Source organism: Bombus vancouverensis, chromosome 10 (genome assembly GCF_051014615.1).
Source record: "Bombus vancouverensis nearcticus chromosome 10, iyBomVanc1_principal, whole genome shotgun sequence".
Classification (NCBI taxonomy): domain Eukaryota; kingdom Metazoa; phylum Arthropoda; class Insecta; order Hymenoptera; family Apidae; genus Bombus; species Bombus vancouverensis.
This window is the reverse complement of record NC_134920.1, coordinates 9902991-9930069: the sequence shown is the minus strand read 5'-3', so window position 1 is coordinate 9930069 and position 27079 is coordinate 9902991. Positions and strand designations below refer to the sequence as shown.

At 26.8% G+C, this 27079-nt stretch overlaps 4 protein-coding genes and 1 long non-coding RNA gene across 24 annotated transcripts; 3 read left to right on the top strand and 2 right to left on the bottom strand.

Annotated features, from left to right (window-relative positions):
- Positions 1-152: 152 nt before the first annotated feature.
- On the top strand, positions 153-10577 carry AP-1gamma (adaptor protein complex 1, gamma subunit). Of its 15 annotated transcripts, none has more exons than XM_076622242.1 (17): positions 983-1427; positions 1519-1914; positions 2539-2657; positions 3015-3076; positions 3584-3776; positions 3877-4023; positions 4113-4428; positions 4945-4962; positions 5619-6029; positions 6108-6338; positions 6426-6647; positions 6770-6897; positions 7004-7250; positions 7374-7629; positions 7705-7865; positions 7941-8033; positions 8123-10577. In XM_076622242.1, the coding sequence occupies exons 3-17, from the start codon at positions 2638-2640 to the stop codon at positions 8222-8224; spliced, it is 2607 nt and encodes an 868-aa protein (XP_076478357.1). In that variant the 5' UTR covers positions 983-1427; positions 1519-1914; positions 2539-2637; the 3' UTR covers positions 8225-10577. The 15 variants fall into 15 exon arrangements, with proteins under 15 accessions (XP_076478354.1, XP_033190528.1, XP_076478355.1 ...); XM_076622241.1 differs by having other exon boundaries at positions 1506-1914; XM_033334641.2 differs by lacking the exon at positions 1519-1914.
- Positions 10578-10776: 199 nt separating this feature from the next.
- On the bottom strand, positions 10777-12627 carry CSN5 (COP9 signalosome subunit 5). 3 transcript variants are annotated; one of them, XM_033334657.2, is made up of 5 exons: positions 12496-12627; positions 11943-12122; positions 11621-11855; positions 11355-11549; positions 10777-11280 (listed from the first exon to the last, which is right to left on the bottom strand). In XM_033334657.2, exons 2-5 carry the CDS (start codon positions 12092-12094, stop codon positions 10828-10830), a joined length of 1035 nt encoding a protein of 344 aa, XP_033190548.1. In that variant the 5' UTR covers positions 12095-12122; positions 12496-12627; the 3' UTR covers positions 10777-10827. The 3 variants fall into 3 exon arrangements, with proteins under 3 accessions (XP_033190548.1, XP_033190546.1, XP_033190547.1); XM_033334655.2 differs by having other exon boundaries at positions 12437-12578; XM_033334656.2 differs by lacking the exon at positions 12496-12627 and adding an exon at positions 12235-12385.
- Positions 12628-12749: 122 nt separating this feature from the next.
- LOC143303261 (uncharacterized) lies at positions 12750-15331 on the top strand. The gene is made up of 2 exons (XR_013059395.1): positions 12750-12889; positions 14849-15331. It is a non-coding gene; the product is annotated as an uncharacterized LOC143303261 (long non-coding RNA).
- Positions 13048-26844, bottom strand: Brf (Brf RNA polymerase III subunit). 2 transcript variants are annotated; one of them, XM_033334647.2, is made up of 15 exons: positions 26525-26844; positions 26059-26272; positions 25877-25961; positions 25645-25781; positions 25271-25375; positions 15344-15493; positions 15016-15109; positions 14805-14937; positions 14635-14728; positions 14394-14549; positions 14231-14316; positions 13935-14172; positions 13671-13845; positions 13408-13586; positions 13048-13332 (listed from the first exon to the last, which is right to left on the bottom strand). In XM_033334647.2, exons 2-15 carry the CDS (start codon positions 26270-26272, stop codon positions 13199-13201), a joined length of 1980 nt encoding a protein of 659 aa, XP_033190538.1. In that variant the 5' UTR covers positions 26525-26844; the 3' UTR covers positions 13048-13198. The 2 variants fall into 2 exon arrangements, with proteins under 2 accessions (XP_033190538.1, XP_033190541.1); XM_033334650.2 differs by lacking the exon at positions 26525-26844 and having other exon boundaries at positions 25877-25984; positions 26059-26173.
- On the top strand, positions 16294-22725 carry lute (BTB/POZ domain containing protein 3 lute). Of its 3 annotated transcripts, none has more exons than XM_033334651.2 (7): positions 16294-16703; positions 18510-18791; positions 18891-19038; positions 19106-19322; positions 20783-20969; positions 21033-21211; positions 21336-22725. In XM_033334651.2, exons 1-7 carry the CDS (start codon positions 16607-16609, stop codon positions 21798-21800), a joined length of 1575 nt encoding a protein of 524 aa, XP_033190542.1. In that variant the 5' UTR covers positions 16294-16606; the 3' UTR covers positions 21801-22725. The 3 variants fall into 3 exon arrangements, with proteins under 3 accessions (XP_033190542.1, XP_076478364.1, XP_033190543.1); XM_076622249.1 differs by having other exon boundaries at positions 16295-16703; positions 21442-21775; XM_033334652.2 differs by lacking the exon at positions 16294-16703 and adding an exon at positions 17815-17906.
- Positions 26845-27079: the final 235 nt, after the last annotated feature.

The window sequence follows — 27079 nt, the reverse complement described above, 5'->3', positions numbered from 1 at the left end:
TTACTTACTCTGTCATTTTGTATTTACGATAACAGAATATTAATATCTCTTTTTAATTTGTAAAAGGTAGCTCTTTTACATTTTATTTATTATTATTTGATTCATTGCTTTTTAATCTACTTTAATATCAGCTTTATTATCAATTGTTACATGATAATTATTACCAATTGATATTTTAGTAGTTTTTATTCTTTATTTAGTATAATTAATGAATTTCCCAATTACTCTGTTAACTGATCTGTATTACTGATATCAAGGTAGTTGAGATAAGAGATAATGCTAACACCTTATTTCCCCTTCTGTCATGTTGGTGATAAAAAGTCTTCAAAACTGTTACTTCAGTTGTCTACTAGACAATATACGATTTATAATTTCAGTATTAAATGTTTGTAATAATCTTCTAGTGCACCATGTGGACATATTACGAATCTGAAGATTGGAGTGTTTTACCACCAGAATTGAATAGAAGGTGACGATTTTGTTATCTCTAACATCTCATACAAAAATTAGTTCTAGATATATATAAATTATGTATAATCACATATCTATTTATCACTTTAAACTATTTATATATATATAATAAATGTTTATTTGTAACAAGCATGTGATATAAATTATTCCATAACATTAACAGTGTATATAATTATATTATTAGAATTACTTCTATGAAAAATATTACAATATTATATTTCATTGAAAAATTTATTTGATACAAATGAAATAACAAAAAATTATGTAATTTAATTTAATGAATATCTAATAGCAATCTATACCAAATAAGTATTTTTATATTAGATATGCTAACATATTGTAGATATACATATGTATGTCACAATTTTATTATTTTTAATACAAATTGTGCAATGACGCTCAAATTATATATTAATATTTCATCATAAGAGTGAGAAAGGGAGAGAGAAAGAAAAAATTCTATTTTCAATGAGAAAATATGCATCACTAAAATTCTCAATAAAGACATCTTATCGGAACATAAGGGGAAAAATGGATCATAAACTTTCGATTGAACAAAACAGTACAAATTTCGCGCTTTAGAAATGAACATCATTTTTATTCACTACGTTGAGCAAAAGTGTAAATAAGAGAGTTGGAATTAACGGTACAAGTATAATGAAACAATTGGAATTTCGGAAAAGAATAATTGTTACATCCGTTCACTGATGTTTCAATTGTAAGGAATGTATATTGTAGAAAATGGTCACGATAACATTAACCAAAAAGCCACGGTATTATCAGGAACAACGTCAGTGAAAATGGGTAGCCATTTTGATTTTTGGTGTGCGAATACCGCGGACCATCGTGAAGAGTGTTTGTCGTGTGATAGGCTAAACGACTGTGGACGTTTAACTATGTCCATGGTTTTTTTCCCAGTTGATTAACCCTTTACTGTGAATCAAACGTTTCGTACGGTACGTATTGTCAACGATATAAAGTCAAATTAGGAGCGAAATACTCGGAATGCAAACCGTATATGTAAACCGATACAGGCCGATATACCAGGTGCAGAATAGAGACTATGCAGAAGTGAGTGAGGGCGCACAACTCGCGCCCTAGGAGGCGAGGCATATCTCGCCGTATTTGTCATACGACGTTACGTGTAAAAGGTGGGCGATACGACGACGATAGATTCGACGGCGTCTTCGTGTCGTCTCATACGTACGCTGTGAAACGTCGTTTAGATATTTCCGGATCTCAAGTTTGCTGAAAACGACGTCCTTGACTGGTACTGTTTGACAGCTAGAAAACTAACCCTTGGTTCGATGCCCTTCAGTGCGAACGATCTTTTATATAACCGGTTTACACGTTTTACAATATGCTGTCGAGTTGTACGAGCGTACGACCGCGACGCGTTTTTATAGCACGTGAATTTCTGGTCGAATGACATTCAAAAACTAGGTAATATCCATTGCATGCATTGCACTCTTCTGATCGACTACTTAGATTTCGCCAGCGAAACCGGTTATTTTGTATTTATATGCACGTTTTATAACGCGTTTAAAATAGAATATTAAGTTTATGTTCTCTATTTAACAAAGAACCTGTATATTGTATTTGTTTTCGTCTTTTATATACAAACTTTCAAGCTTTTATTGTATGCAACAAATTACTGATAAACTAAAATCATATTACAAATAATTTATTTGTATTTGTTTCAAGATATAATACTTTCCAAATAGTATTGCTCATAATTATTTTTATTTATCCCCTTTGTGAAAGATAATTAAACAATTATAATGTATACAAAAACAATATATATGTTTACTTTTTATATTGTGTGATATGTAAATATAATTTTAATTGGTTCTTATGTCGTATATTGTTTGTAATTTTAATATATTTTTCATTTTGTACTATTTTTATATAATGATGGTTTTATTAAATTAATGATTAAAAATTTTTCAAGAAGAAAGATAGAGAACATCAACTTATTTTTATTTATTTTATACTTGTAGTTGTTTAAAGTTTTTGCAAATAATATTTTACAATTGTCCATAATATTATGTGACCTTTTCTCAATAGGAAGGAAACTGTGTGTTCCATACTCATCTATACTTCATTTGTATTATTGAAGTTCGTCATATACATTTGAGAACATCATTGAGAACATCATTGAGAACCATGAATGCTTCAGAACACGGGTAATATATATTTTCTAACATTAAGTTAATTATTCATAACAGTATCCCCTTATATAATGAAAAGATATGAAAATGTTATTAGATGTAAATTACTGCTAATCTTTTAGATCTTTTTCTAATACTATACTAATTTTAATACAGTTATTCTTAAGTTTTAATTGAAAGAACAATTTGTTATTGCAATGATAGAAAATATGTTATTTCAATAGTCTTTTGTAATATTGCTTGAAAAAAAACATTGTTCATTTGAAGCAAGTATAGAATAATTGGAATCGTATCATGAGTGTCATTGCACAACAAACAAAATGGTATGTAAATGGTTTGTGTGTGTAAATAGCATGGGTGTGTATATTGCAGGTTTAACCCAGCCTTTAATATGGCCTCCATAAAACAAGCATTTAATGAAGCAGTAGAAAGAGGTAAGAGAGTGCAATATTTATTTATAATAAATATATAATGAATACTTGTATTAGTTCTTATAGTATTTTGTAATTTATATGCTTATTATTAATTCTATATATTACAAGCCTCAAACTTAAGAAATATCTCATGTTTTTATAATATTAACTTAAAACTCTAATTAAATAGGTGTCATAATTAACTCCATTGATCTACTTTAAATTGATTATCTTTAGTAATGAATATAATTTAATTTTTCAATAAATAAGTAACATTGAAATATTTATCATGTTTTTTAAAATAAATGGAAGGGTGATATAAGAATAGAACATAAATAATTTTAAAAATATCATTGTTATAAAACTTTACTATTATATAATTTCCTCCTGTAGAATTAAATATTGCTCCATATCATTGCTTGTATTTCACATACAAAATAATTTTCTGCTATTATTATTCATAACTTGAGCATTTAACTCATTAAATCCTACTAACATTAAACTTGATAACATGTTATAATTTAAAAGTCTCAACAGTTAGAATGCCTGCACCAACTCGATTGAGGGATCTCATCAGACAAATAAGAGCTGCTAGAACTGCAGCAGAAGAAAGGACAGTTGTTAACAAGGAATGTGCTTATATTCGTTCAACATTCAGAGAAGAAGATAGTGTATGGAGATGTCGCAATATTGCGAAACTTTTATATATTCATATGCTTGGGTTTGTATTAAATTTTCTCTTTATATTCACTAATAAGTTCAACAATGTATATTTAATATTCTTTTTTTTATTAGAAATAAAAATTCTATTAATTTTGTAGATATCCAGCTCATTTTGGTCAACTAGAATGTCTAAAACTTATTGCATCCCCAAGGTTTACAGATAAACGAATTGGTTACTTAGGTGCAATGTTACTGCTAGATGAACGACAAGATGTTCATCTTTTAATTACAAATTGTTTAAAAAAGTAATAATTCGCTAAAATTATTTTAATATTTTTTAAAAGCATATATAATAGGGTATTTTAATATTTTAAACATTTAATTCCTCTTGCAGTGATTTAAATAGCTCCACACAATTTGTTATTGGTTTGGCATTATGTACTTTGGGTGCAATTGCATCACCAGAAATGGCAAGGGATTTGGCATCTGAAGTTGAGAGGCTAATGAAGTCAGCAAATGCATATATTCGAAAAAAAGCAGCACTTTGTGCATTCAGAATTATTAGACGTGTACCAGAGTTAATGGAAATGTTTCTACCTGCTACTCGTAGTTTAATTACAGAGAAAAACCATGGTGTATTAATTACAGGTGTCACACTTATTACAGAAATGTGTGAAAATAGTGTTGATACATTGAATCATTTTAAAAAGGTAAATTTTACATGTTTTAATAAGTGATAGAGGGATACTACATCAAAACTAGTAAAATACTTAGTTGTTTGTGACTAGTATTACAAACATTTTGTCATTGCATCAAAGAACATTATACATTATTTTTTTAATTCAATTTAAGTTTTTTTAATGTTGTCATATCTAGTCTGCTAGTTCAATAGCTGCAAGCTAGATCGTAGTAGCATTATCAGTTAACCAGAGCATTGAACTCATACTCCTAGTAAAAATTTTTATATTGAAGCAAATTGAACATTTACTAAAAAAGATTACCAAAAAGAATGTGTAGTCTATAATTTTACTTATATTTTATTAATAACAGTGCTATGACAAAGGACATAAATGTATCTGTTGATAAAACACAAATGTCTTAATATATATAAAATATTTCATAAAAAAGTTTCAAATGTGATTAATAATCTTAAATAAGTGTTATTGTTTAATAATTCTTTGCTCATAGTGATATTCATAATATAAGTATGGTTTTATCTTCTTTAGGAATGCGGCCATCGAGAGGTAAAAAGCATACGAGCATTTTTTATATTTTTGCATGTTATGCTTATTGTGGATATCATTTTTATCTTTTATTCTATGTAATTTTTATTGAAGATACTTGATTATTTATATTAAATGCTTTACTAATACAAAATCAATATAAAATAATGAAATATGAAAACACATGCATGTATTTTAAAATTATAGTACCTATAACATGAAATACTTTCAATAAATGCATATTGAATATTAATTGAATTTTTATAAATAACATTTTAATATTTTACTTTTTTATTGAACATATGTTTGTATAAGAATGTATTTTAATTATATGAAGCACAGTTATTGAATATCTTTCTAGTTATATTATTTATATTATGGATGTTAAAGTGTATCTGTCTGTGCACAAATAATGTAATATAATTGATGTTACTTTGTGATCTTTCTTAGCAGCTTATATCTGTTTCTTAAATATAACAATGTATATCTTTATTTTTATATCTAGAATTAAATATTGCTTTTTGATAACTTCATAAAAGTTTTCAATGGAACTATGCATTGTCATTCTATTATAATTTGTTTATTGGTATATGTTTACAGATTTCTTGGTTAAACTTTGTTTACTTAAAATTGTGTAAATAATATATTATTCAATAAAAATAAAATTATTATTTCAGATTGTGCCAAATCTTGTGAGGATCTTAAAAAATTTAATACTAGCTGGATATTCTCCAGAACATGATGTATCTGGAGTATCTGACCCGTTCCTTCAAGTAAAAATATTACGTCTCCTTCGAATTTTGGGACGTAATGATATCGATGCATCCGAAGCAATGAACGATATACTTGCGCAAGTTGCAACTAATACAGAAACTAGCAAAAATGTTGGAAATACTATATTATATGAAACTGTATTATCTATTATGGATATAAAATCTGAAAGTGGACTGAGAGTGTTAGCAGTGAATATATTAGGTCGATTTTTATTAAATAACGATAAGAACATCCGATATGTTGCTTTGAATACGTTATTAAAAACAGTTTATGTAGATACAAGTGCAGTACAAAGACATCGCTCAACAATCCTGGTAATGTTTATTATGTTATTTCATATCTTTATATTTGATATTATTATATTACTAAACATTTCATTTTTTGTTTCTCAGGAGTGTCTAAAAGACCCGGATGTATCGATTAGAAGACGAGCTATGGAGCTTAGTTTTGCACTTGTAAATTCAAACAATATTAGGAACATGATGAAAGAGTTATTACTTTTTTTGGAACGTGCTGATCCAGAATTTAAAGCGCAATGTAGTAGTAACATAGTAATGTCTGCCGAAAGATTTGCGCCAAATAAACGTTGGCATCTTGAAACGTTATTCAAAGTTCTTGTTGCTGTATGAAATTCATTACATTAATTTTACATATATTTCATTATTTATAGTTATTTTCAATCTTCATCATTGTAATTTTCTTGTTTCTAGGCTGGTAATTATGTTCGAGATGATGTAGTAGCATGCACCATTCAGTTAATTTCAGAAACCCAATCACAGCAAAGCTATGCTGTCAGTGCATTGTGGAGAGCACTGGAAAAAGATACATCCGATAAGCAACCTTTGGCTCAAGTTGCAACATGGTGTATTGGTGAATATGGTGATTTATTACTATATGGACCACCATCAGAAGATATAGATACTCCTGTCAATGTACGTATGTTAGACACTATGTATATCTGTATATGCTTACCCTCTATTCTTTATGATAAAATTAAGATAGTTAAAAAGTATTAAATAATTAATATATGTATATCTTTTTCTTTTATTATTAGTTAACAGAAGATGAAGTTATTGATGTTTATCAAAGGTTACTCTGGAGTCCGCAAAATACAGTAGTCACGAAACAATATACATTATTATCTCTCACAAAACTTAGCACAAGATTTCAGAAGGGTAATGAGTAAGTATTGCTGAAAAATCTAATTATTACTGGTACTATTATATTATTTTTTGCATTCATTTTCATATTTAAATAATTATTTACATAAGCCTTATATATATTTCAGAAAAATTCGTCAAATAATTGATACATTTGGAAGCAATTTACATATAGAATTGCAACAACGAGGTATCGAATTTTCACAGTTGTTCAGAAAATATGATCATTTACGATCTGCATTACTTGAAAGAATGCCTCCTATGGAAACTGCTAGACCACAAGCTAATGGAATTATTGGTATGGTAAATGGTGAACCAGAACCAGAAGAAGATAAATCTTCAGTTTTGGAAGCGAGTACTCCACCATCTGATTCAGTAAGTTTGTATCGAACAGTTTATAAGAATTATAATTTGAATGAAATAACCTGCACACCTGAAAATATGTGAAATTTTTTTATATTTAATTAACAGAGTTTAATATTTTTTATATTTCTCTAGAGTGCACTTCTAGATTTGCTTGGAACCACCGACTTAGGAATGACATCTTCTGTATCAAATAAAAGTCCACCTTCTAATTCAACAAATACAGTAAACAATAATGATCTTTTGGATCTACTTGGTAGTTTGGATTTAAGTGCACCTACATCTACATCTACACTGCCACAGGCACAAACGCCATTACAAATATTTAGTCCCACTAACACAACAAACTTTTTAGTGGATGGTTTGCTTAATTCATCATCAATTCAAAATGGTTTGTGCAACTTAATCAAATACTTATTTCTTACTGCTAATACTATACAAATCTCATTTCATTTTATAACTCTAGATACACTTTCTATGATTGTATTGGATAAAGCAGGACTTAAAATAACCTTCAAATTGGAAAGACCACCAGACATTGCTGATTTATTAATTATTAATATGTCAGCGCAAAATTCTGGAAGTGCTATATTGACTGATTTTCTGTTTCAAGCAGCAGTTCCTAAGGTAGTAGTCAATTTCGTGTTACAGTTATTAAATATAAAGAATCATGGGGATTACTTTTTATGTATTATTATTTAGACATTCCAACTACAAATGTTGTCACCATCAAGCACAGTCATTCCTCCTTCTGGACAAGTTACTCAAGTATTGAAAGTTACAAATATCAGCAAAGTAAGTTCATATGACAGTATTCTATTTAAAAAATTTTTACAGAAGTGTTTTGCTTTATTATTGATCACCCATATATTTTCCTAATTTAGGTACCTTTAAGAATGAGATTACGTATATCTTACACTGGACCAACAGGACCAGTTTTGGAACAAACGGAAGTAAATAATTTTCCTTCCCTAACATTGCAGTGACAAGATATATTAAGGAAGACAATTGTACATATGCCTGTCTAAATAATTATTGAGTCTTAAATAGACTGAAACCCAATTTCATCTTTTCATCAGATAAAATGAAAATATATTGGTAAAATGACACGTTTGGCAAAAACGCTTACCGATTGATTAATCTAATAATTCGTCAGAAATAATCATTGAATCTAATAAGATTCAAATCTATAATGAATTACATTTTTTTAACATACATCTGCAAATTTTTCATCTGCTCACAAGCCATATTTTATATTTATAGAAAGCTGAGGACGTAATTTCTTGTAAGTATGATTTTTGCAAATATGCTTGTGTATAAATTGTTTTTAAATTCTGATTTTACACTGTTGAGTATAATAACATAATAAAATATCTTTTAAATATTTAAAAATTTATACAATAAACAACCATTCTTAGTATTTTTAAAACAAGTATTATTAATAAATTGGTTACTTCCATTATAAAATAATTTTTTAGCTATTATAAAATAGTTTTATAATTGATTTAAATTGGCATTTGTTGAGCAGATGGTACGATATTTATTTTGAAGTCTTTCAAAAATAGTAAAATTTATTATTATAATGAAATTATTAAATGTCAAAAAAAGAAAGAAAGGAATGTAAAATTTCTCTTGTACTATGCTGCATGTATTGTGAGATGTGTAAATATTTTCTCTAACTGAATAATAGACAGATAGAACAATATTACATGCAACACTGTTATTTGATCTGTTGGATTTCTAATCTTACAGCTTCTGATTTAGCGTATAATTTCTCGTATAGAATAATTAAAATAAAAAATACATACGAAAAAAAGGATACATAAGAGAAACTATTAAACTCACTTAATAATACTGATAAAAGGTGTTTGCCCCTAAAAATGTTGCTGCCCAATTATAAATGACAAGCACTTAAATCTCGTTGTAATAATTGATCTTTTCTACTATATTTGTAAGTAATAAACGGACGCGATTGCCTTGTAAATAATTAAATAATTACAGTAACATAGAAGTAATTAAATTCTTATTACGAGGAATGTAAAATGGGGTTCTTTACTACATATGTTTATGATACAATTGACATGTCAACAATTTATAGAGGAACATTGCTTCTTTCACGAAAAGTTTTTTTAAGTGAGAAGGGGGTTACACATAAATACATATACATGTAGCGTGTACGTTTGCTATACCCCATATTTACGTCTGTTATGGGTGGTGTTTATACTGTTTTGAATGTATTTGGAGTATATGATATCATTGGAGGGCTGATTTCTGGTTGTCAAATTATTTTATATATACATGTTCATTTATTAAATCACTTAAAATTATTAACAAATTTTCTTTTCATAAAAAAATTAAATTCACATAAAACTTTAAATAATTTAAGCATCATGCACAAAATCTAAAATTATTATTATTGATAAACATCATTTTGTAATACATAATTTCTGAAAAAAACATATATTTGAATATTCTTTGTGAACTAACTAAAAATAGAGTAGAAATTATGATATGAAGAAGTATTTTTACATTCCTTTTATTATAGGATTTATTTAACTATGTAAAAATGTGTAAGATTCAATTTAAGAGAAGTTAAAAGATTTAATTCTTAATCTTAATTAAATGGACTTGAAAATTGTATGAGTGAATTGAACCTTTTGAAACAAAAATTCATATCTTTTTATACGTGTTATTTTTTCCTATATGAAGCAAATATTTGATGATGAATGTGCGTCTAAATCATGCGAAACAGTACACAATAAATTGCGTAAAAAGTAGCAATAGCAAATCTTACTCGCAAGTATTCACCTTTTTCAAGATTTTATGTAAATGAAGTTACGATGCAGTTGTACTTAATTGTATTTAATTTACCTTATTCTAATAGTATTGTATGAACATGTAGATTTTTAAGCGCAATTAATTTTAGTATTATAAAACGTCTAGTACTTTGAATAACTAAGTTAACAAAATGTTCTTTTACTATTTCTTTTTCTTAAATTTCTTTTAAAGCATAATTATCATAACATACTAGTAAAAGTATATTATCAGTATAACTGTATGCATTTTAGCTCCGTCCCTTATATGTTGTGCGCTATGAATGCGGTGTATAATTCTAGAACAGGTGGGTGTGTTTCTGAGTGGCCTTGTCCTAAAGTCTGTGACACAGTGTCAGCCCTTCGGTGGGGTGTACTCTGCCTACTTGTTCTCAATATTATATTAGTTTTATAAATATAAATATATATAAATCAACTGTGAGGATATTGAATAATGATAAAGATGCTGTATATATACTTTCTAGAGACTCAAGGTGTGAAAATAAAATGTATTTTTATTCCACTACTCTTTGAAAAATATTGTATTAATAGTTATTTAGTTATTTCACTTATTTTTAGATTACAATTTTTGTTGATTATCTTATGCAAGAATAATTTCAATATGTATATTAAGATAATCATGATCATAGTAAAAATATAAAGACAAACTTATTTTTTTATTATATTTTAGTAAAAAATGTTCCTTATATTAATTACAACTTACGTAGATTATAATCATTCTTTTTATTGTAATTATTACACGTTATATATACGTTTTACTGTTGCTGAGTTTCAATAGGATTACACCCAACTTGATTAAATAATCTGTCCTTGATTATTTGTGCCATTAATCCATGAATAATTTCAATAGTAGTCTTACAACTGTCTCTTGTTGCTTTCATTAATTTTTCTACAGTACTGCGATCATGAGGATCCGTTCCACCCAAAATAAATCCTCTTCCAAGTGCAACCTCTGACTGCTCAAGTTTATCCGATAAATCAAATATTTGCCCAGTAGTGTAATCAGCATTTGTTAGAAGACTAGAGGAACTTAAAGTATTCACCCAGTATTTATTCCACAAAGAATCTAGTAATCTTCTATCTAATGATGATTTAAAATAAGAAACTTCTAAAGAATAATATTGTTTGCAGTGAACTCCAAAATCTTCAATCTTATTTAATGGTATTGTTTGATACTCAGATGGTTCTTCATTTGCTGGTTTATATCCCTTTTTATATCAAATTTTTTTTTATTATTTATTATTTCTTTTATGTATTATAAATATTAGCAAATATATACCACCTTTGGATATGTTCTAAATGCACCCAAACAAACTTTGCCAGCAGATATTGTTCTCACAGGATCAATTACAATAGCAACAAATGGTTCCTGAAAATTTTGATTGAGCATTTGTGTAGATACATCAATACCCGATAACCAACATCCATAGCCAGGATGACTATGGTACCATCCAATAGCATTTTCTTGTCTTCCAACCTTAATAAATTGAAAAATAAATATTACATTATAGGCAGTTGTTACATGTTATATCTGTAATAATTAAGTACTTGTTTAGCTGCTTCTATATATGCTGTCATATACTCATAAGCCTGTGCCTGAGCGTTAACTCTTGTTTCTGTGCCTTCTACAGGTAATGCAAAAGAATCCATAACGATCATTGTATTTGCTGCAACTTTTCCAAGCAAAAGACCCATTACTTCTAAAGTTCCTCCAGAACGAGCATGCATAACCATTTTTAATAATGCTAATGCAGAGATTTTTATATCTTTGAAAAAATGAGGACTGAAATATGATCAAGAATGTGTGGTTGGAAATGAGATCATAAAAATATATCTTAATATTGATACAAATATTTAAAAAATAACATACTCCTTTTCCCATGGTTTTGCAGCTAATATATCTTGTTGTTCTTTACGATCATACCTATAAATCTCATCAACAGTGCTAATTGTTTCAATATTATTTGACATTTCCCATGTTTTTTTGGCAATTGTACTTTGGTCAGAAGAAGTGCTCGCCATATTTAATTTATATTCAACAGCTTAAGTTCTAAAATAAATAAAGAAATTATAAATTAGACTTATCATATGTATTTTGTCATGTTCTTTCTCAATATTATACTTGAATGTATACATATATTATTATTTAATGTAGATAAAACCTTTTCCAACTATAATCAAAACAATTGTTAATTATGAAAAAATAAATAAAATTATTCCACTGATCATATATTAAATGATAAATATTTTATGAAACAGTATATAAATCTTAAATCATTGCATAAATCTGATTTTTTACATAATCCAAATATGAGAATGTATTCTGTGACTGTTTAATACAAGTATAGATATTTGATAAATTACGTTTATAAGCCTTTACTAAACCGCCTAATACGAAAATTAAAAATAATTCAAAATCATACTCCTATACTTCTACCACAACACTTTGAATTACTACGTCATATGCTTGTTTCGAATTGAACAATACTATAATATAATAAATGATAGACCACCACCACGTCTTTCAATACATCGTATTATTAACGCCATCTACCAACAAGATTTTCATTATTATATTTTGCGGTATTAATTGAATATTTTATGTTGTATACAATACCTAATATTATAGTTTATGTAATATGATGATCTTTTCCCTACTCGCAAGGAGAGATTTTAACCTATCTTGTTTATTATTACTCTGATACTATGTATCTCCAATATGCGTGTAAGGAAAATATTAAGTATAAGTATACTAAGAAGTAGACTGCAAAGTTTAATTTACGATTAACTCCAAAGTATTAAGTAACATAGAAAAAGGTATTATAGAGATAAATTTTGTTTCATAAATATAGCGCGACGCAGTTAATTTTTCTATATCGCATGCGTTTGAATGACGCCTTCAAGAGGTTGGACCCTAACCGCTATATCATTTTATTATTATGATGCTTTTGCAATTAAATAAAAAATTCACAGAATTATAAATTAAGAATAGTAAATGCTTTATTTTACATTATATACTGCAGTCTTTTTGCTAAATCCTAGTAAATGGTATTCTAATAAATAAATAGTCATTTTATAAATGTTAAACGCATCCTTAGGATCTTAATATTAGTTCACTAAATATAATTAATAATCTTCTTCATCATATCCATATCCAAAGTCATTCTCATCTTCTGACCCATGATGTCCAAGCATTTCTCCAACAGTCATTTCTGTGGGATCAGCTTCAACATCCTCATCAACATAATCATCGGTCTCATCTATTTTGTAAAGAGAAGTATAATTAATTTAATCAAGCAAAAGAAATTTTACATGAGTGGAAATTAATAACTTACCCATATCACAAGAGGTATCCATTTTTGGAAGTATAGATTCAGTTGTATTAGTTTCTATTTCAACTGGCATTTGCACTTCTTTTTTTGTTTTTTGTATTTGAGGTTTATCTACACGAGGTTTCTTTACTACTGGTGTGATTGGCTTATCTTTGATTCTTGATGAGTTAGAAATATTAGATCTATAAATATAAACATTGATATTTATTGTAGAGATACGTTTCTTGTACAGAATAAAAAAATAACAAAAAATATTATATACTAACATTTTATTAGAACTTGACGAAGTGTTCATTTCTTTCTTTGGTGATTGAACTGGTTCTTCGACCTTTTGTTGTTCTTTGGTTGAATTATTTAAACTAACGTTTAAACTTTTCAGTACTTCATAATTAATTTTCGATGATATTTTCTTCTCTTGTAACATTTTTTCAATTGCTTCGCCTAATAAAATTATAAAATGAACATAATAAACTATAACAATTGATAAAAAATTAATATTATAGAATTTGTAGTAAATATTATAACATTACCTGCAGTATTTGCAGGTACTTGATTTTTATTACGTTTAGTAGTCCGCCGTCGTTTCTTCTCAGGTTTACCTTCTTCTTTTTCTTTCTGCCGTCTTTCTTCTTTTTCTTTTTGTTGATTTAAATATTCAGCATTCACTTTATTCCATAAATTGTGTTTGAATTGTGCTTCTTTTTCTGACATAATATAACTATCTAACTCTTCGTCATCTAAATCAGCAACATCAATCTCTCCAGTATCCTTAAATAGAAAACATTAATGAATAACAATTGTTTTGATTAAAATTAATTTTACTTACATTTTCAAAATTTGTGTTTACTGACTCTTTTGTTTCATTTTCTCGATCATTTATTGATATCAATCCCATAGAAGCAATATTAGGTCCTTTAAACAATTAGGCGTATTATAAATTTTATAATATAACATTATAATAGAATTTAAGAAACTGTTTAAATCCTTGCCTAATCCAGTAATTAATCGATCGTTTATGTTATTCATTTCGGAATCTTGAAAATCACTGTCAGGGTCATCTACATCGTTTCCAACGTAATGTTTAATTACATCTAAATTACTTTCCCTTATAAATCTATCAGTATCTGCTCTTTCTATAGAAGCAGCTGGAAATTAATATTTTATGGTTTTTTTTTCTATAATAAAAACAATAAAATAATTCATCTATTTTTTAATTATTATTACAATTACCATCTTTGCGCTTTTTCATTTTTCCTAATCTGTGTTCTTCTAATTGTTTGTCAATTTCTGCTTGCAATTCATTTATTTCTGTATCTATGTTTAACTAAGAAAAAACAACAAATTATGCATAATTAATTATGTGGATATACGATATATTATAAAATGAAAATATTCTATACCCTTTGTAATCGTTCTCTGTCTTTTTTTCGTGCTGCTTTAAAAGCTGGAGGATCCTGTTCTTCTTCCAAGTCGACCGTCATGAATTCTTCAAGAGTCAATGCGCTTGAAGGTGTATCACCAAATTCTATAAGCCTATAGATGTTAATGTATAAAAATTTGTTATCAATTTTTACGTTTATTTAGAAAAAGACTTATTTGAATACTTTTTACCTCTTGCGTAATGTCGATTCATGCACTTTTACAATTTTAATAATATCCGCCGGTGATCTATTAAACTCATGTAATCGAGCAGCCATCAGCAAAGCTAATGTAAAAGAAATATCGTATATTTGTTTAATATCGATTTAATTTTAATGATCTCTTTTTTTAATTATATTTAATAATATAATTTTGACTTTTTAAGTGTTTAGGTGAATTTGTAACAAACGTTAATGTAAGCATCATATGTAAAATTTTAAAATGTATTAATTAAAACTTAAGTATTTATATTAAAATTAAATAAAATTTAGATTACGAATAAATGAAACTTTTCTAATACCAGCGCCACATAATCCTGATGGTCTACGTCCGCTGTGAATACTATCCCTTTTCATTCTTTGAACTACTCGTAAAGCCGTCATTGATACTTCGTGAGTTTTTTCACCAAACTCCAGCTTATTTGCAAATCTCATAATATATAAACATGGATCTATAAAGAAAAATAATGTCAACAATGTGTTAAATTTAAAAATTCATCAAATATTAACAAATTCATTTTATTAGTTTATTAATATAGTATATTATATTAAAATAATTGCCAAGAATTTCCTTTTTATAATATATAATACACTTTTATGTTATTCTTACTTAAACGTAGAAGGTAAAATAACAAAAAGAATAAAATATATAGTAATTATATAATTCCTGAAGTTTCTATTTAATATTTATTCCATTAGATTACGTTTGTATTGTACGCTATTGTTTGTAAGTGGACATTACTTGCGAAATATAGATGGTGTTCACTTTAATGTTTCGCACAATTTTCAAATTGTTCGCAGCAATATAATAAAAAGATTATTAAATAAACTTTATTTCTGTTAAATGAACAATATATTATGCTGAATGGACAACGTATTAAAATAAAATGTATTTTTTTTCTCTTTAGTCTCGATCATATTGATCTTGTTGATCATATTACACTAAAAAAGGGATTTATTTTAATGTTCATCATCCTTATATCTTGTTCACTCATATTATAAATAGATTATAGTTAACATTTTTTATTACAATACTATCTTGGTAACTGGTCACGACTCGATACTGAATCTGACCAATTAACAAGGGAGGAGTTTACACCATCAATAATTATGCTTGAATATGAAATAGATAAAAATATAGAGCAAGATAATAATACTTGGTACTCAATTCCAGATGTTTTATACAAGACAATTGAATGTCAAAACTCCGGTAAGCAAAATGAGAGAAATATATGTACGTAACACCCGAGTTACGCTCCATAAAGATACTTTCAAGAAATGGTGAGGATGGTGATGGCCAGTTAGCAAGACAGTACATAATCGCAAAACAGATGAAAAATCACACGTTAGAGCGAACACCCTGTATACACATACTGCGCAGATTAAAGATTGCGTTTTTGAGAAACACCAGATATATGGACGCGCGTGCCCTAAGTTTCCTATCGACCGACGTACGGAACTATCTAACCAGCGCCCGTCTGACATGGCGCCCATGTAAATGAAATCCAAAATCGTTCCGTGTTGCAATTGAAGAGAAAACTGGCAATCAAGTTTAAAAAGTGAAAATGGCGATGTCAAATCTTTACTCGAAAATATCAACGAAGCCAATGAAACGGTTCCAGGACAACGTCACAGTCAAACAGACTAATCCATGGTTAAACGGTGAGAGATTATTACAGATATAAATAAACATAATATGCACTTTAAATATATACTGTCCATGCATTTATTAAAGTGAATTATAGAAATAAGAATAAATGAAATTGTTTTTATTTTGTTTAGCTATATCCGAGTAATGTTGTATCATTTCCATAATGTTTATTTTCACTTTGAAACACACAATGATATTTTAACAACATTTTAATTAATTTAGCTTGAGCTTTGAAATATTTTATTTGGAAATGCATTCTGTAAAAATAATTTCGGTCAATTAGGAATTATGAATGATAGATGAAATAGTAAATATATTTTACAAAGTAGTATATAACATGAAACTGTACAGACTTCAAATATACAATATTATAGTGTTAAACTATTTTACGTAATTTCATTTAAATCTTATGATTTTTCATAAAATATATCTATTACGATAAATGTTCGATGAATCAGAGAATGTTGAATCAAATAGAATAATATTGTACATATTTTTAACGTTTAATTTTGATCATATTTTTCGTATTATTCATATGATATTAAAACATAAAAATTAAAATTAGAAAAATTCATAAATCGATAATAGCGTTATAATACTTATTAACCTATGTTTTATTTTAAACCAAATATATATTTTAAAAATTTCGAACTAAATGTGACTTTTCTGTTTTAAATAATTTCTATTATTATATTGTTATAAAGTCTTCTGACCATTTTATATAATAAATAAATTTTTTTGTAATAGCTAAAGATACAACCAATTTAATAAAAATTTGAAATCATGCAAAAAGTATATTAACTCTATAATATGTATGTATACATACATTCATATGAATTTATTTGACATACGTATCACGTGCACCACAAAATTTCTGCGAAATTATACGAATAAAACCGGAACAAACCGAACTTAATATCATTCGAAGTCTTTATACCTATAGATGAATTTTCCTTAAGTGTATAGTGTACATTACATATACATAAGTGTATATTTGTGTTCGTAATGTTTGAATATGAGAGGTGGTCTTTAAAGCTACAGTGGTAGCAAATATTTACTATGTTATGATAGAAGTAAAAGATTCTATTTAAAATTGTTCTCAAAACTGTGGAATAATGTACACTAACGGTAAAATTTTGATGATTTTGCTTTGCATTCGTTTTAATTGAACCGTCGCTAAAAGGTGATAGATTATACAACATCTTAAAGCGATGGTAAATAAAAATAATGGATGTACGAAAACAAACTTTGATTAATTTTAGGAAGAATAATCTAATTTAGAGATCTTAAACCTTATTACAGTTATTGTCTTGCATAACCTCTATTAGTAATGAAAAATATTTTTTGTTGATGAAGTTATACAATCGGTAATATCAGCTTTCGATATATTCTAGCTTAATATAATTAATATATTTATATAAAGGTATTATCTATTAATTGTACTATTAATGAATTAATGAAAATTAATATAGAATAGTGTTACTTTTTGTAACTTTACTATTGTTACTTTGACATATGCTTAATGTTTGTTATAATTAATTTTTATATAATATTTACTCATTCATTTTTAAGTTTAATCTTTATGTAATGATACTAAAAATAATAAATAAAAGAGTAATATTTAAACATATTTTATTCCGTTAAATCCATTAAATTTTTTTATATAATGTTCTGTATGCTAGATTGTTTTAACATAATAAGATAATAATTTTGCCTAAATATGTTGTTTGATAACAAAAAAAAACAAAAACAAATACCAAATAGAAATGAATTTCACCTAACTTAAACCTAATATATTGATATTGTATATGTTTTAGCGGAATCACTGATTCCTGTATCAGATTCACCACCTACTGTAAGCCCATTATCTTCTTCCATTGTATTACAACGTGAAGGAACGATAAACCAACCACTTAGTGCACCTGCTTCACCTTTGTCTTCCTTATCATCTCCTTTAACTCAATTGAATTTGTCATCACCTGAAGACTGTACACAAGATCCTAATTGGCAGGCAACAAAACCTACAGTTCGAGAACGAAATGCTGCCATGTTTAACAATCATTTAATGGCTGATATTATATTTAGTGTTGGCAACCCAGGTAATTAATCATAAAGTCATTTAGTAATTGGATAAGCAGTAAAAATAATTTAATGTATTAAATATATTAAATAATAATATATTTGATTGCTCAATGTAGGTCACATACAAACTATACCAGCACATAAGTATGTATTGGCCACTGGTAGTTCTGTATTTTATGCCATGTTTTATGGTGGTCTAGCAGAGAATAAAAGAGATATAGAAGTACCAGATGTAGAGCCTGCTGCTTTTCTTGCTCTATTAAGGTAAATGTTTTAAACTTGATGAAGACATCTTAAATTATTCACTACTTATTTTATTATCTTTTCTCAGGTATATGTACTGTGATGAAGTACAATTAGAAGCTGACACAGTGTTAGCAACACTCTATGTTGCTAAAAAATATATAGTCCCTCATTTAGCAAGAGCATGTGTTAATTATTTAGAAACAAGTTTAACAGCAAAGAATGCATGTTTACTTTTAAGTCAATCTCGTTTGTTTGAAGAACCAGATCTTATGCAACGTTGCTGGGAAGTTATAGATGCTCAAGTAAGTTTAAATAAAAGAATGTTGAAGTCTCTTACTTTTAATGATAATTTAAATGTAATGTTAAAGAGTAAATCAAACTCTTCAAACTGTTTGAATAACAAACTACATGATTCTGAACAGCAATTTATTCAGAAAACTACAAAAACTAATAATTATGGAAATATAAAAAATGGACTATCAGTAGTATCTCATTGCTTCAGTTTATCTGAGAACAATTGTTGTTCTAAACTTAACAACAAAAAATTATCGTTTTCATTATTTCGAACTCGAAGTGAACCTTATTTTACAGATAATAAGTTAGAAATTGAAGTAACACAAAATGTAACTTATGAAGATAACTTTATAGAAGAATATGAACACAACAGAAATGATTATAATGATTTTTCCAAAATAACATGTAATATTAGTCCAATAATTACTTAAAGAATTTATAACATTTATTCTGTATATTAAAAAGTTCAAGATATATAGAATTGCTTATCCCTTTTTTAATTAAATTGAGTGAATATTTGAAAGACTGATTGACAAAAAGCTATAAAAATATATTTTTTTAATTTTTAAAATACGTTTTTAATCAAAATTCGTCTAAACTTCATTATAAAAATTCCATTCATTAATTATTAAAGATAATATTACGAAAGATTAAATACATAATAAGCAATTTTATAAAGTATGAAAATAAAATACTTCAACAACATTTTTTTGTAATATTATATACTATATCATACTTATTTAATTAATTTTGTATGTACATATATGACTATTACACTAATATTCATAAAATATTTAATTGTAATAAATTATACCATCATAAAATTAAATGTTTTTCAAAAAATTATAAAATTAGTTTCCTCATAAAAATATCATGTTTAATATATACATTTAGAACAGATTTTTAAAAATTTATTTCTACTTTTAAATTGTATCCTGTATCATATAATAAACATTTTTTTTAGTAAATATAGCGAATATCAATGTTAACAAAGGATTAAGTTTTAACTAAATCATTGAAATTAGTTTTATATTTATATTTTTATTTTCTTATATTTTACACATACTAATTGTATTTGATAATATTCTTAATATTTTTTAAAGAATTCTTAGAATTTAAAAAATACTTTTAAATTTAGAAAGAACACAAATATTCTTTTTGGATGTTTTGAATATAAGATTAATATATGTACATATGCATCATGCAGAGGCCAAACTGATTAATAACATCATGGGTAATCATCTAATTTTTAGAAAATTAAACTCTAATATATTCTAATATTAAAATTAAGTATTTTTCAGGAAATAGAGTTGATCACTTTGGCTTCTAAGTAATTCATACAATATATATAAAATCAATGAAAATATATTCCTAAGAAATATATCCTTTTTTTTAATAATTAAATTTTCGTCAGAAGATAATATATATTTTTACTAAATTTATATATATAAAATTGAATGTAATACAGGCAGAAATGGCGCTAAGATCAGATGGTTTTGTGGATATTGATATTCACACTCTTGAATCAGTGCTTTCTCGAGAAACATTAAACTGTAAAGAGATACATATATGGGATGCTGCATTAAGATGGGCTACTGCAGAATGTATTCGGCAAGAACTTGAACCTTCATCAGCCAATCGAAGACGACTATTAGGTAAATATTTAAATTAAAATTTTAAATCAAAAACTAGTATCACTAGTACTTTTTTCATTCTAGGATCTGCTTTATATTTAATTAGACTTCCTGCTATGAATTTAGAAGAATTTGCCAATAGTGCTGCTCAGACTGGAATCTTAACACAACAAGAAACAATTGATGTTTTTTTGCATTTCACTGCCAGTAATAAACCTCAACTTTGTTTCCCTACCAAACCTCGACAAGGTTTAAAAACTCAAGTAAGTACTATAAAACAAAATCATTTATTTAGGTTTAATGTAAAACAACTATTCATAAGTTAGTAAGCTTGCATAAGTTACATATAGAGTAATAGAACTAAAATTTCTTATGCTTTATTTGCAGGTGTGTCATAGGTTTCAGTCATGTGCATATAGATCAAATCAGTGGCGTTACAGAGGCAGATGTGACTCAATTCAATTTAGCGTTGATAAAAGAATATTTGTTGTAGGTTTCGGACTTTATGGAAGTTCATCTGGTGCTGCAGATTATAATGTTAGAATCGAACTTAAAAGATTGGGATGTGTTTTATCTGAAAATAGTACAAAATTCTTTTCGGATGGGTCGAGCAGTACGTTTCATGTATATTTTGAGAATCCCATCCAAATCGAGCCAGAATGCTTCTATACAGCTAGTGTAATATTAGACGGAGGCGAGCTAAGTTACTTTGGTCAAGAAGGAATGTCAGAGATAACAGTTGGTAATGTAAATTTTCAATTTCAATGCAGTTCGGAAAGTACGAATGGTACTGGTGTACAAGGAGGGCAAATACCCGAATTAATTTTTTATGGACCACCAGTAGATGACTGATGGAAATTTACCACAGAAATAATGGTTTAACTGCCGGTCTCTAAAAATATGTACCTTGACATTGTTCAAGATTTTGTATAATTGTTTTGAGTACTATTTTTAAATCGATGACGAATATTGTGTAATAGATGCACTCTAAAAAATATTAAATATTTTGAATTTAGTATAAAATCATAATGAATAGTTTGCAGAAGAAATTATAATTTTATCTCTATTATTATCACTATTAATCAAATATAAAAAGAAATGTCTTTGTTTTAATTCAAAGACTTGAAAACAAACTTTCTGTTTTATGATACATTGAATATAAATATGAACAATTGCATAAAAATTTATTTTCGTAAAATAAAAGTCAAATATATATATGAAAACTAATATTTGCTTTTATATCAAATAATAAGACAGTATTAAACTAAGGAAATAAATAATTTACTATGTTTAAATTAAAATTAAATTTTAAATTTACATTTTCGCAGAGGAGTGTGTCTACTACAACTTTTGATGTATTCATATTTATGCTTTGTTTCTTCCGAAAAAATATTACATTTCTTATATAACTTAAATACTTGAAACATTATTTGTAAATATGCAACAAGTGAAGTATATAAAATACTTGTTAGATTTGAAGAAGAAGAAGAAGATGTAAAAACGATCTTTAAATTGATAGAAAACAATTGAGAAAGTTAATAAGTGCTATTTAAAAGGATTTACTATCTTAAAAATTATTGTTAAATAATAATATAAAGAAATAAGCAAAAATCAATTAATTTTGGAAACTATATTGTTATCTCGACTAATTAATTCTCAATTAAAAAATACTAATATATAAACTATAATTTTTTTTAATTGAAATGCTTTAGAATCTTAAATGAACAATGTACATTATCGTTTTATGGAGGAGAATATACTGTTTTTGCTAACATAAGTAATATTGATTTAATGTTGCATTCATATATCATGTATTTTAGAATATACTATACTTATTGGAAAGCGTCATAAGCAATTTTAGAATAGTATTATAAGTGAAACTGCCTATACAAAATAATATTTGTTTTTTATTGTAATGTAATATCGAAAAATAAAGATAGAAATTTTTTTTTTTTTCGATTACTTACAATTTATTAATATTAAATTGAATATACAGATATAAATTGGACAGAGAACGATATTTATTTAACGGAACTAAATGCAATACTCGTATCTATATCAAATAACTTTACAGTTATTTGATTACTCTCGTCACAACGAATCTAACACACACACTCTCTCTCTCTCTCTAACAACTCTATCAATTCTCACGACTCTACTCTTCGACGACTCGAAACCTCTAACGACTCTACTCTTCGACAACTCGAAACCTCTAACGACTCTACTCTTCAACGACTCAATTAGCTCTGATCTTCGCCAATACAATCCTGCCCGGTCGTGCTCGCTCTTGCTCTCGTCCTCTCACACACACACACTTTTCGGCTCACATACTTTGGCCTCTCGATTGCCACTCCTTGAAATATGAAACCGTACCTCTGTTTTGACACTGCTTATCCTTTCTCGCGTCGCTGTTACTAGGCGCTCTTGGATGTAAACAAACCACGAAAGACGACGTACACGGTGCTTTCTAATTTCAACCGATCTCTAATTCAAATCTATTCTACGATATTACAGTAACATTATTATTTTGTTTTTTGTATCATATTCATAAGAGAGGAGATACATTTTACTTTCTTAGATTTATTGATTCTTTAATGTATGAAATTATGTACTGCAAAAGGTGATTGCTAAATTATTAGAAGGAATGTTTAAATGTAGATTCTTAAAGCAAATAGCGTTTTTGTACACAATATAAAAATCACAACAATACTTTATATGTACATTCTACGATATTTTAATCATGTTTATATAATTTTATAATTTACTATAATCTATGTAAAAAGTAGAAAAATATTCTAGTATAGTTTCAAGATAAAGTATATACTAATTATATATAACTCTCTTATTTTTTTTTTTATAATAAACATTATATTGTATCCAGTAATGCTATAGAATCTGGCGCCAAAGTCTACATTGCAAAATAGTAAATACTATTTAAAAAAGTACAATGGATTGCAATACCAATAATAATAAAATGTACAAAATAATGCCTTCCTACTACTAGTATGACTGGCTGGTGCCAAAAAAAGGAACAAGTAAATTTTGAGAGCATCTCTGTCTTAAGATTGGCATTAAAAAAGATATTAATTATATCATTAACTTCTAAAACAATATTAAAATATTCAGTGAACAATTTTAGTTTGGATTTAAGTTAGATTAATTTATTACTAATAAATAAGAGATTTAGTTTTGTATTCTCCATTTTAGATATTTGATATTATTTAAAATCAAAAATTTATTTAACATTACAATATAAAATATGAAAAGTGTAATTGAAAATGTCTACACAAGCAATAAATTTAAAGAATAGTCATCTTATATTATACTTTTATGTATTAAAGTACTTCAGATTTCTTGATTATTTAGTAATATACGGAGTGAACAAAAAAGTTGAATACAACTTTAGGAGCATGTAGTACTCAGCAAAAATTTTTAATAAACATAGGTTCAAAAACTATTAATTTCAGAGTTACAAAGTTTTTTGTCAGTAAGATATTACCCTTACAACATATGCTCAATATGACCCCTGTTCAGTTTAGCATACACTTCAGCATATTTTCTTACAGAAATACATATACGTTGAAAAATCTCGGCATTTTCCTTATCTCTTGGTTTTGGATTTTACGGAAGTGAAGTTAATATCTCTTGGCAACAAAGCAGCTGGTTTATTATATACTAAACATTTCGTAATTAAACATCTCTGAAATTAACGGTTTTTGACCCATGATTATTAAAAGCTTTTTGCTTGTTATGATGAATACTACATGTTTCTAAGGTTTCTATCCTCAGCTTTAGCAGTGTCCTCAATTTTTTTGTACATCTCGTATACAATAGGGCTAAATTTTGAATTAATATTTCACTATTATATTTTACTATTAAAAAACTGAGTGTATGTGAAGACACAAATGTTATATTTAATACTTAGAGATATTTCAAATATGAACAAATTTTTACTATAGTTAATCAAGTATTTAATTTTGTATTTTTTCAAATTTAACATTTAATACAACGATAATGTATGTAAGAAATCACTGTTTATAATCTTTTTCAAGCGGTAATAAATGTAACAATAACTGTTGTTTCTGATAAAAGTACCTTACGAAATAAGAAAATTTATATCTGAAGAATAAAACATGTCAATCTAATTAATTGCAAATCGAACTATTTTATTTTATTAAAAGTTAAAGATTATGTATGTATCATGTAACATTTAATGATACTTAAAAATTAGTTAATTTGTTCTTAAATCAGAGCAAATAAATTGAATACAGGCATAAATTAGAAGTAAAAATTTATAACATGCAAATTTGTAAAATGCTTACCTACTGAAGGTATATTGATGCAAAGAGCTTGCGTAAACCTCAGATATGTACGTCCCAATTCATGAACACAAATTTGCAGCACATCACTGATGTCAATAAGCATATCTAAATAATTGGTTAAGTACATACTTTACTTCTGAAAACTTGTCATACATAACAAACGAAACTTATATTATTATTTATTATAATTCTTGCTTTTCAGTTTGGGATAGCTTCCGACTTATATCATAAAAAAAACTTATATTTCAATAAGATTTCACACTAAACCAAATACTTTGTATTTATGAAATAGATATAAAGTAGCAAAAATAAATTCAAGAATGATAATTATAAGAAAAATATTGTTTTTTATTTTATGAAAATGTAAAGGATACGTGCAGTGCCTTCTGTACGACAAGTAATATAAACACAAGCTGCATGATTATGTGCTTGCTTCCTCCCACGAGTTAACTGACGATTCAATGCCATTTTATAAAAATTCATAGATGTATCAATACAATGCTGATTTAATCTAGTAACAAAATAAAATACATATTAAATATTTTATAAAATATAATAAATGAAATTAATAATTTACTGATTGTATTATAGAAAAAATTTACATACTGTAATTGCATACATAAATGAGTTATTCCTTTTCTTGCATTTTGCAATGTTATTCCTCTGGATTCTTTTCCATTGACGTGATATGCTATGAACATAAAAATGATTAAACTAGACAAATGATGGAAACTAGTAATAAGAAAATAAAGAATATTTAATGTCATATTTATTATAAAATAACGTACTTGCTCCAAATCCTGTAGCTCCACCAGTGCTGTCATTAGCAACAAATTGACCAAGTACCATCATATTCCCAGATGGTGTCTCTTTAAAAGCTGTTTCACTAACAATAAGTTGGTCTTCCAACACAAAACCACAATCTGTACAGACAGCATCTCCTCGGGCTGGATCTGTTTCAATATTTGTAGATCCACAATTCCGACACTTACTCGCAGACATCTGTTAAATGACAACACCATCATTCAAAAGGAAATCTTTATTATTAAGAATTTAAAACGACATTTTCACATAATTTATGTTATTTTTTATGGTTCAAAATATGTACAGATCAATGCATAACTAAAATATTTAAATTTTATTAATGTTTCCCTAAATTATGCAAGATACTTAAAAAATAAATAAAAGAATTACTTTTAAAATATTAAGCAATAATGAAAAAACAATAATTTTTATATCATACTTTGAAATTACCTTTGTTCTTTATGTTCAACTTTAAATTATTGAAATGATGACATATCAAGTATTATAGGTTAAATAATTTTATTAAATAATGATGACATAATGACAATGTCACACTTTATTATACCGTGTTTTACATAAAAATATGTAGAATCAGGATAAGTTTAACATTCGTCTGATAAAACGATCTTAATCAAATAGTTTGGAAGCACACTCGTTATTACAAACATGACATAAGGATTAGATTGAATACAAAAAATATGCGCATATATTCACTGCTTTAAATGACTATATGTATAGTTTCTTCATCGTCCAATGTAAATGTAATTTTCAAAGTAACATTAACTTTCATGTAATTGTTTTGTTATATAACACATTATAAAATTTACAATTATCTTAATAACTTAAATAAAAATAATAATACAATTTTGATTAGTGTAATGTAAGATCTATTTATTGCGTCCAACCTCTTTAAATATAAAAACCATTATTTCTTTAAAATGTAAAACTATCCAAAATAATTAAAAAATGTTTTTCTGTCTGTATTGTTTCATTATAATATAAATT